The 10941-nt window shown below is 45.8% G+C and overlaps 1 protein-coding gene across 1 annotated transcript; it reads right to left on the bottom strand.

Moving 5' to 3' along the window:
• Positions 1-568: 568 nt before the first annotated feature.
• On the bottom strand, positions 569-7224 carry MAGED1 (MAGE family member D1). The gene is made up of 12 exons (XM_004481775.5): positions 7035-7224; positions 6436-6509; positions 5023-5745; positions 3753-4403; positions 3578-3641; positions 3302-3381; positions 3042-3133; positions 2739-2818; positions 2603-2645; positions 2260-2322; positions 1568-1682; positions 569-1335 (listed from the first exon to the last, which is right to left on the bottom strand). The coding sequence occupies exons 2-12, from the start codon at positions 6478-6480 to the stop codon at positions 958-960; spliced, it is 2334 nt and encodes a 777-aa protein (XP_004481832.1). The 5' UTR covers positions 6481-6509; positions 7035-7224; the 3' UTR covers positions 569-957.
• Positions 7225-10941: the final 3717 nt, after the last annotated feature.

Raw genomic sequence — 10941 nt, 5'->3', positions numbered from 1 at the left:
AAGAGGCCCATCCTTTTTTTGGATAACATAACTATGGGTATATCTTTGTTACACTGAGGAGACTCTGGCACCTGACTTATACTCCTCTCCACTCACTCTTGCCACCATCCTGGGGTTATTTCACTTTTCACGTGGATAAATCCAACCAACACTCTAGCCTTCCAGATCACTGACATTTGATCTTCTCCCTTGTCAACTGCCTACTCCGTGAACCTTGCCAGCACCTGAGAGTGCTATGTCTTCTGAAATCTTATTAACTGTTTAATCACCTATGTCCTCCTTCAGTATTTTACCTCTTTCAATGTCACTCCAGGACACCTTAGCAGCATACCTATCACATATTTGGTACTTAAGTGATAATGATTGAATGAAATATATTAGTTCTTGGATCCGTATGACACTGCATTCATTGACTCTTCCTTTGTTTTTCATTCCATTAGCCTGCTTTCCCCACATTTCTGCCTATTGTGAGCCAATTTGTCCTTTAGACTAGAAGTGAGGTCCTGTCTCTCTCAGATAGACATGTTGATCTGTCACTGAACATAGGAAACAAAAGGTGTATATCTAATTCACTTTGCAATTTCAATGTTTATTTTTTGATACCAAAACTTGACAGCACACAAGAAAAAAATAGACAAGGAACATCAAATAAATTTCACCCGGCACATCACTTTCAATCAACTAGGTGTGGCTCTCTAGATAACTGTGCTTAGAAGGAACCTGAGGCTTTAGCCTCACCCAAGGAAAAGACCATTGCAACTGATTAGTAATATCTGTGAGTATATGAAAGAACAAACAAAAAGATCAATGATATATATCAAAAAGGAATATAAATACCAAATAGTGCTTCCTCATATTTCACACCATGAGTTTCCTATGACTCCCTGCTCGTGCACATTAATACATCCCCCTTGGACTGTATATGCCTCAATCCAAAGTGATGTACCTACCCCCATCTCACTCAACCCAGAAGAAACCAATGGCACCAAAGTTGGCAGCGAAGTTGGCACTAGCTGCACCACTTGGACCAATAATGGGGCCAGCAAAGGTCTGGGGAAACCTAGAACGAGCATTCTGGTGGTATCTGGCCCAGAAGGTAAATGGGATTCTGGACCAAGGGTCTCCAAAATCTCCTTCCTCATCCCAGGTCAGCAGCTCAAATTCAATGTCATCCCAGCTCCAGGGCCCAGACACGGCCTCATCACCAATTCCCATGCGGGTTCTGGCCTCAGCCCTGGCCTCAGCCTCAGCTGCAGCAGCATCCAGAGCATCCAAGGCCTCATCTGCAGCCTCCATGAACTGTGCAGTCCAGTCTCGAGGGTCTCTCTTCTGAACCTGAGGTGAGAAGTAGAAAATAAAGTTCATTATATTAGTTAATAAATATTAATATTAAGCATCAACTACATAGTAAACACCCTACTTTATGTTATTGTTTACATAATAGTAACAAATATCATTAGTAATGATATTTCCACTATGTGCCATTCCCTGGTTCTCATCCCTGTCCTGGGCCTTTCCCAGCCAGTAATCCTTTGACCTATCATGCCTGGTGCAATTCCTTCATTACCTCTGCAATGAATCTTAGCACTTTCATCTTGCTAGTCTCATGGTAGGAACGGAGGCCCCAGAGGAACTCATACTCAGGAGGGTTGCTGTTGGGCACTCGCCTATAGTCCAGGTACCTTAGAAAAAAGAGAAAAAAGTCTTTGTGTCTAGCCAGGCAGATTTGTAGTCTACCAATGCATAGTAACTCTAGATTCTAAAACCACAGATTTCAGGTAGCAATTTCCCCTCTGGACTCCTCTTAAGCATAATCCAGAGTATTTTCCCTCTAATAATCAGACCTTTGAATTCCAGTGCCATTTCTTCTACACTGAACAATGACTTAAGAACAGCTGGGTGTGTCTTAGAAAGGATAACATGTAATCTTACACCCTCAGACACAGCCACAGCTCTGGGTTCTTATAATCTTGTCAATAAGCCATAGACACGCCCATTACACTGCACCACAAATGCCTTGGTCTGGCCCATTCTTAGAAAGGTCTATCATGAGGGATGGAAGTCAGGCCTCACCACTAAGACAAATACAACGTAGAAAAATTCAACCATAAGGAGTATATTTAATAAATACTCCTGGGTATACTTGTTTCTATGTGTATATGTGCATGTATATTTAGTGTAAGAAACAAGCTCTGGAAGGGCTTTCTGAGGCACACAGAGCTCATGAGAAATATATGAAGCCCCTCAGGTATCACTTACTTCTGCTTTACAAACTCGTAAGTGAGAAGCTTCCTTAGATCTCCAAGGAGGGGATGTCTCACCCTGATAGTAAAAAAAGGAACCCATAATCAGAGACTATGACAGTGCCCAAATATGGGTACTGTCATTTCCAAGCATGGATAAAAGCTTTCCAACACAGAGGTCAGAGATGAGAGAAAAGGCAGAGAGCTCAGGACTGTTTCCCCATCTATCCAGATCAGATCCCTGGGCTCTGAACCAACCCACTCCTTTCACACCAGACCACCACAGACACATCCTGGGACCATTCTCTGTTGCCAAAGGATAATACAAACAGGCAAGAGATGAGATAGCCCAATCATACCCAGGCCGCAGTCCCATCTTGCGTAGAGCCTCCCAGAGAACAGCTGCAATGGGAAGCAAGGGAAGATAAGGGATGAAAGACGAGCACATGAAAATCAAGCCCTGGCCAACCCCCAGCTGCAGGTCCAGCCACTCACCCTCACTGGCACGGTTGCCATTCATGAAGATGACTCCCAGAATCACTAAAAGAAGACCTAGTTTGGGTGTATCTTTAGTCCTAAAGGAGTGAAAAAGAATATATTTTCAGCAGCCATTTGCATGAGACTCCAGCCAGCTCATCCATATAGCTTCCCCTAAAATCCTTGGCTAAAGACGAATTCTACTTTGGCTTTTTCCAAAACCTACTATGTGTCCCTGAACTCTGGACCCTGACCTTCTTGAAACTCCAAGAAATAAAGCACCATTGAGAAAAGCAATGTTCCAATTCTTTCCCATCTTACGTTCCCAGTATGCCAGCCAGGGACTCTGGGGTACTGATGAGAATATATAGGTGTTCTTCCTTGTCAATTTCCTTCAGCTGGATCCCAAATTTCTACAGAGGAAAGAAAACAGATGAAGAAATTACAAAATCTAGCAGGCTACCCACAGGCAGTCATTCATCTCCCTGCAAGACTTGCCCTAAACTCCCAGTAGGAACAACATGAATCTTTAAAAGAAAAACTTTCCCTATCATTCCTGTCCCTCAGGACTGCCTTCTCACCTTCTCCAGGACAAAGCACGCACGTTCAATGATTTCTGGATAAACATCAGTGTATTCACGGATGATATCCCTCAGCATTTCTGTAGGAGAGAAGGAGCACCTGGGATGACAGGGGCCAGAGTTGCAGCCCTGTTGCCAGCCCTATGCAGGGTAGCAAAGCCAGGGTCCTTGAAGGTGGAAAAGGAAGAACCAGTCATGGAAAGAGGGGATACATGGGGAGAAGATACATAAATAAGGGATGCCCACAGAGCAGGGAAGGGGTCACTAGATGCCTACCTGAGCGCTTGATGGGCACCTTCGTGTAGTCTTTAAGCATCAGGTACTTGACCAACTTATTTGCCTTGAAGGGAGAAGAGAAATAATTAACATAAGATATTTGCAGAAAACTTGGTTGAATTATGGATGGGAGGATGAAAAGAATAAGATGTGATTGGGGAATTGTAGCTCTTACTCTTTCCTGAAGAAGCGCCACATCTCGGGACTGTGTAACACCTGGATTCTGTGAGGCACGTGAGTTGTGGGAGGGGCGCAGGTTTGGCGAGGGTCGCAGGTTCTGCCAGTCAGGTGGAACTGGCCAGTCAGTAGGGATCCAGTCAGGTGGGAGTGGCCAGTCAGTGGGAAGCAGCCAGTCGGGTGGCAGTGGCCAATCAGGAAGGCCTTGCCAGTCTGGAGGGCCCTGCCAGCCTGGTGGGGTCTGCCAACTTGGTGGTGTCTGCCATCCAGGTGGATTCTGCCAGGCCAGTGGGTTAGGCCAGACAACAGGGCCAGACCAGACAATGGGGTTTGGCCAGATCACTGGGTTCTGCCAGATTACTGGGTTTGGCCACATCACCGGATTCTGCCAAGCAACTGGGTTCTGCCAGGCTGGTGGGGTTTGCCTAACTGGGGGGCTCTGACGTGCCATTGGGGTCTGTCTGGTTGTCTGGTTCTGCCAGCCTGATGGGTTCTGCCAAGCCAATGGGGTCTGCCAGAGCACATTGGGTGGTGCGCCAGGTGGGTTCTGAGTGGTCACTGGAACTGTTGCAGATCTCCAGGTCCCTGTGGTAAGTTGGGCCCGCCTGTGATCCCCACTGCTGTTCTCTTCCATATTCAAGTTATTTATCTGTATTATCAAAGAGAAGGAATGCCCAAGGTTACCAGATAGTTCTGTGTCCTTATCCTATCTCTGTCAGGAAGGCCCCCTAAACCTCACCTGCAGTGACTGTCTGACTGACTAGCCACTGGTCACTGTATGAGTCCTGAGCTTGTCTTTCATTGGGAGGAGTTTCATCTCCAATCAAGGCCAGGAGCAACCCAAGGATGGAGCCTGAGGTGTCTCCTCTTCCTATGTCCACCACAACTGGTTTTCCTTACAGCACCCCACACAAGTCACTTCACCTCTCTGTGACTCAGTTTCCTTCTCTAAAAAACTAAGACTATGCTCCCTAGCTGGGAAGCATTACCTTCAAGAATTAATGAGATAAACTGTGTGAATGTGCCTACCTCATTATCAAAGCATAAAATAAATTACATCCAGGTGGCAAGTATAGTGTGTGTCTGTATCTTATCTCCCTATCAGTCTGTGGACACTCTGAGGACAGCAACTACCATTCATCTCGATGACTCCTACAGTTTAGCTGAATACAGGCTGTTATTTTTGTTTCACTTATTTAGAATAAATGAACAACCTGTGAGAAGATAAGAGGGAGCCCAGAGCAAAGTGGAGCTGGCAGGGATCTCACCTTGCGGGTCCTCTTGCCCCGAATTATAGTCCGGGACTCCAGATTCTGAGCCTGGGAACCATCTGCTGATGCTTGTGCAGCTGCACCCTCAGGTTCAGAGATACCTGGGTTGGTCTCTATGTCAGCCTGGGAAGTGGCCATTTTGGCCTGGCTAGCATCCTGGGTCTGAGTATCACCTCTTGGGACCATGGTGATATCATTCAAAGCCTTGAAGGCTGTCTTAGGGTGAATGCTGGCCTTCTCTCTGGCATTGAGTGACTGTGAGAAACTGTAGGTGGCATTTGGACCCATGTTAGTGGTGGTATTCTGGGTTTTAAAGGCCATCTCTGACTTGTTGACAGCTAACTCACTGGTGGTTGCTGCCTGGGAAAAATCATAGGCAGTATTTGGGCCCTTTGTGGAATCATTCTGGGACTTAAAGGCTGCCTTAGGCTGGGTGTCGGGCATGTCCTTGGCATTAAGAGCCTGAGAGAAATCACAGGCACCATTTGGGCCTTCTGGGGTGGCATTTTGGGCCTTAAAGGCTGTCTTAGGCCTAGCGGCAGCTGCTACAACCTGAATGTCAGCCATCTCATTGGTAGTTGGGGGCTGTGAACTCTGAGGACTAGCATTCGGCCTGCTGGCAGCTGCTGTGGCCTGGTTGGTAGGTGGAGCCTCGGAGATCTGGATTGCCTCCATCAGGGTCTGCATAAGCAAGGCGCTGTCTTCCACAGAGGCCTCAGCCTGCAAATACAGAGGAAAAATTAAATCTCTGGGCCTCAGAAGCTGAGCAGGATGGTGGGGGTAGCAGTGCAGAGAAGATGCAGGAGGACTGGTGGTGCAAAAAGAGGAGAAGGGCTGAGGCTGAGAGACAGAGGCCGGCAGCAAAGAGAGAAGAGAGGAGGAGCCAGAACAAAACATGTGTTAGTGGCGGAGTAGGGCAGAGACTAAATGAGGAGTGGGGGCACAGTGGAGCAGGGGGTAGGCAAGTAGTTGGGTTAGTGCAGGGAGGGGGCAGTGTGTGATCGGTATTGGGACAGGAAGTGGAGGGAAGAGTTGAAGAGAATAAGGGGGAGGGGTGTCGCAGGGCCTGGGGAATGCTGGAGAGAAGAAGGTGAAATCCGGGGGGTGGGTTGGGGGAGAGGGCGGCACATTGTTCTACAAGGACTATGGGAAAAAATGGTTCTTTTTCCATCCCGCATTCTCTGGCAGACTGCCCTGACTACTAACAGGGTCTCCCCTAACTCAGAGCAGGGACTGATGGCTGAAAAGGGACGCCCCTCCCCCCTACCCTTCGCTAAAGGAAGAAAAATTCAAAGACGAGGGAAGCTAGGCAAGGAAGAGGACAAAATGAGATCCAGGCGTTTGGGCAGCCAAAGACCCAGGGAAAATTGACGGCTGGGGAAATGGTAGGGTAGGGAGCGGAGATCTCACCTGGAAGCCGAAGAGACCCGCACCACAGTCCATTTTCTGAGCCATGGCTTCTGTCCCTCTGGCAAGAGCAGAGCCTGGGGTTATGGAAGAGGAGCTGGGGGTTATATGACCGAGAACTAAAACGAAGGTCCGAAATGGGAGAGGGGTGTCTGGGGTTTGATTATGGGGGTGGATAAGGTGCCGAATATGAGAACCTGCAGGATCAGGGAGGGAAAGTGGATGGGTGTCTAGACAGAGGTTCTGAATCCCGAGCGGCTTCAAATCGGAGTTCGGGAAGCAGGTAAATAAGAGTTTTGAATCCATGAGGATTGGATTGGAGTTCGTAACGGCATTTGGGAAATTGAATGGAGGCTTCGGATTGGAAGGAATCTTATCACAGATCAAGGTCGAGAAATCTGTGGGGATTCCGAGCGTTGGGAGGAATTGGACAGGGGTTCAGAGGGTGAACAGGGATTCTGAATTAGGGAGAATCGAGCCGGAGATGTGAATCGGGGTTCGGGGAGTGGAAAGGGGCTCAGAATCTGGGGTAAAGGGAACGGGATAAAAAATGGACGGCCCGCACCAGGGGGCGGATGCCCCGTCTGGGGGCTGATTCTCACCTTGCCTCAGGCCCCAACCCCAACCCCCTCGTTGCCTCCCTTCTTCACGACTCAGAGGATCTGGATTGCAGTGCTCGGCTCTCAGTAGCCGCACCCTCTCCTTGTCCAGGAGAAAATGCCAGCGCGGCAGCTTGGGCGACCCCACCTCTTTCCCTAATACACCACTCACTGCCTCACGACGTTGTACGCATGCGCAAGAGTTAGGCGACCAAATAAAGTCCCGCCCGCTTTTCCGACAAAAGCTTAGTCCTGGAGATCACAATGCGCATGCGCACTGGAAAGCGGTCCCGCCCCTTTGCCAACACATCACCCCACTACCAACCAGGTCAACGGTACACAGTGGTCCCTCCTCTTCATTTATTTCCTCTCCCCCAACAGATGCACAGTACCTCTAAGTCCCACCTCTTGCCCCACACAAGGGCTCCCTACCTTTTTCGCAATGCGTCTCTGTGCCATACTTCCCTTCTCTTGTCTGGTCTGTAAGCATTTCCACCCCCTTGCTTATCATCACTTAGGTCACTGTGTGTGGTCTCTAATTGCAATAAGTTAGGCCCCTGCTGAGATCATTTACTTCGGGACGCAGGAAGGCGAATGACTAGAGAGGAGACACCATTTAGGGTAGCAGTTAAGTTTGTGCCTGCCATGTGACTCTACCATTGCCCCCTCACTAGCTCCCAGGCTATTATAGAATATTAATTTCTCTGCGTTCTGTGCGGCCTAGACATGGACTCATGCTGTGTTGAGGGAAGATTGGGAGTGGGGAAGGAGGGTCACAGCTTGCACATCACAGTAGTATCAGTGCTGGGGCTTGTCTTCCTCTCACAGTAACCCTGGGAAGTAAGTATATGCATTCCCATTTTACAGATCAGGTACAGACACACTGCATGAACTAGACAAAACCACGGAGCCAGCAAACAGAAAATGCAAACTTTGGGCCTGGAAGTTTCTGATTCCAAACCCATGTTCTGTTAGTGTGACTGAAAAACTCTCCCCTCCTCAGGTGGAGATGACAGACACACCCCCTTCCCAAACATCTGTCCTAAACAAGCAAAATTTGTGTTCTCCAAGGCCCAAGCTCTTGCTCTGTATTCAAGGGAACACAGGTTGAGACTCCAGTCTCATCTCCTGCCTGCTGTATGTGGATCCATTTAAGTATGAGAATTGCTCCTTGGGCCATGCTCGGACTCTTCGTTGTGAGTGGCACAAACATGCTGCCCCTGAGGCCTTCCTCTGCCCACTGGAGTAGACAGGATAAACTGGCATTTGTGAGTCTGAGCCATGGCAAGTCTTGGTTCAGAGTAAATGTTTGCTCTGGTTCCTGCCTCTGCTGGAGCCTAGGACAGCTGTGGTCTCCCACAAAGAAGTGGGCTGGGCATGAGAATTCCTGGGACAGATTACGGACCTGCCTGTGTTAAGGAATAAAAACATAACCTTGCAAAATATCTAAGAAGTCACTCCTGCCCCCGCTTCCGTGGATTGGCCTGTGAGGGCATGGCCTTGCAGGAGAATATCAAATAACTCCTACCCCTGTTTCTGTAAATCAGCCTGTGAAAACATGGCCTAGTAGAAAGATATCAAATGAGTGAATTCACCGTCCCCTCCCCGCTTCTGTAAATCAGCCGGCAACCTTGCAACTGCATTCTGCCTCTGTAACCCTCTGCTTGCAAAATTTCGCCTAGCAACGTGGTAGCCAATGAACAAATGTTATCCTGATCCCACCTGAAATCCTATATAAACCTATGAAAACTGAAAAACGGGGCTCAGAATTTGGAGACTGACTCTTCTATGGGCCTGCGCATAATAAAACTGTTCATCCACCTTTCTGGAGTGCCAGTTGTGAGTTTCTATGGTTCAGAACTCCTGACTTTGCTGTAACATCTGTTGCTAGCTGTGTGAGCCCACTCAGGTCATTCAAATTCTCTGAAGCCTAGTTTCTCAATATGCAAATCGGGAAGCACAAGGAGCACTTACTGGGGTTCTACATTAGGATACACATGCTGCTATCTTTCAGAATGTCTGGAGAAACTAAAAATGACAGAAAATGATATACAGATGCGATGATACTCAAACTGAACTGATAGTTTTCCAAACTCCAAAGGCAGACCATTGTACACTGTACATTTGTTCTGGCATCAGCTCCTGCCAGAGGTCTATTTATGAAAGGAAGTTAGTACTAGAAAGGACCACAGCATTTGGTCCCAAAGGGCCAATATCAATTCTGCCTGGCTGGATTACTTTCCTCATCTGTTGCATAGCAACCTCCCCTGTCAGCTGCCTATTTTTCCTCAGAACTTGCTCTGCAAACTGTCTGCAGTAGGACGTGATCAGACTCAGGAAAGGAGGTTTGAAACGCCATTTTATATGCTATTTGCTTTCAAATGTATATCTCTAGTCCTTGCTTGGCTTGTGAATTCTGGGTCCATAATCTAATTGCCTACGTCACTTCTCCAATTGGATGTCTCTCAGTATTCTCCGTATTCTCAAAATTAACGTGTCTCAAACTGATTCCTTTGTATATATCCCCCTCCCTAACAACACTGTGTGTTTCCTCCTAATCAGTCCCTTCTCTCCAATTAGAATCTCCCTTAAGGAGATGGCTAGAACAATGGCTGGAACATTTTACATAGTCAATAAATATCTGTTGAGTGATTGAGTGAATCTGATCAGCCACATTTCTTTCCCATGACAGATTTACTTATTTTTCCTCATTAAAAAGTATAACCATCATTAAAAATCTGAAAGTTTCCTAAATAGCTTGGAAAGCAAACATTATCCCAGATCTCACTATCTTGAGAAAATTGCTCTTAAGATTTTGATGCTACCATTTCATACATCATTTTATGCATGTATATGCATATATCCTCTTACATAAATGGGGTTTTATTATAAATACCATAAATATTTTAAATTGTGTTATTTTACTTACATTTCCCATCATTGATTTTTTTAAACAAATCAATTTTTAAAATTTAATTTAATTTTTAATTACCTTTTTAAAAGTTAATAGGTCACACAAAATATTACATTAAAAAACACAAGAGGTTCCCATATACCCCACTCCCCACCCCCCACACTCATCACTTTTTAAATTTTATTTTTTGAAGATACATAGATCACAAAAAGTGTTGCATTGAAAAATATAAGAGGTTCCCATATCCCCCCCCCCACTCCTTCCACATCAACAATCTCTTTCATCATTGAGGCACATTCATTGCATTTGGTAAATACATTTTTGAGCACTGCTGCACTACATGGATAATAGTTTAAATTGTAGTTTACACTCTCCCCCAGTACATTCAGTAAGTTATGGTGGGATATTTAATGTCCAACATCTGTACCTGCAATATTGATATACATTAACAAAGCATACAGTTCATCCAAAGTGTACAATCAATGATATTTGGTATAATCACATAGTTGTGCATTCATCACTTTAATCATTATTAGAGCATTTTCATTATTTCAATAATAATAAACAAAAAACAGACAAGCAAACAAACAAGAACATTCTTCACCTCTCAATCTCTGTATGCTTCCCCACTGTACATAGCTGCTGTTTCTGGCTATTCTATCCAAAGTACATAATCAATGGCTTTTAGTATGATCGTATTGTTGTACATTCAGCATTTCAAAAATTTTAGAACAATTTCATTACTCCAAAAAGAAAGACTCCACACTGCTTAGTATTTCTTGCTCAGCTCTACATAACCACTAGCCTACTTTCATCTCTATAAATTGACTTATATTTACATTTTATATAAATGGAATCATATAATATGTAGTATTCTGTGTCTGATTTCTTTCACTTGTATGTTTTTTGTCTGATATTAACATTTGTAGTATTAAATTACATTTGTTCAGCTGCAAAGAAAAACGGTCTCATATATTCAAGTCTACCTATATTCAT

Source organism: Dasypus novemcinctus, chromosome X, assembly GCF_030445035.2.
Source record: "Dasypus novemcinctus isolate mDasNov1 chromosome X, mDasNov1.1.hap2, whole genome shotgun sequence".
NCBI lineage: Eukaryota > Metazoa > Chordata > Mammalia > Cingulata > Dasypodidae > Dasypus > Dasypus novemcinctus.
The sequence above is the reverse complement of the archived record's forward strand: the minus strand, read 5'-3'. Positions and strand labels throughout refer to the sequence as shown.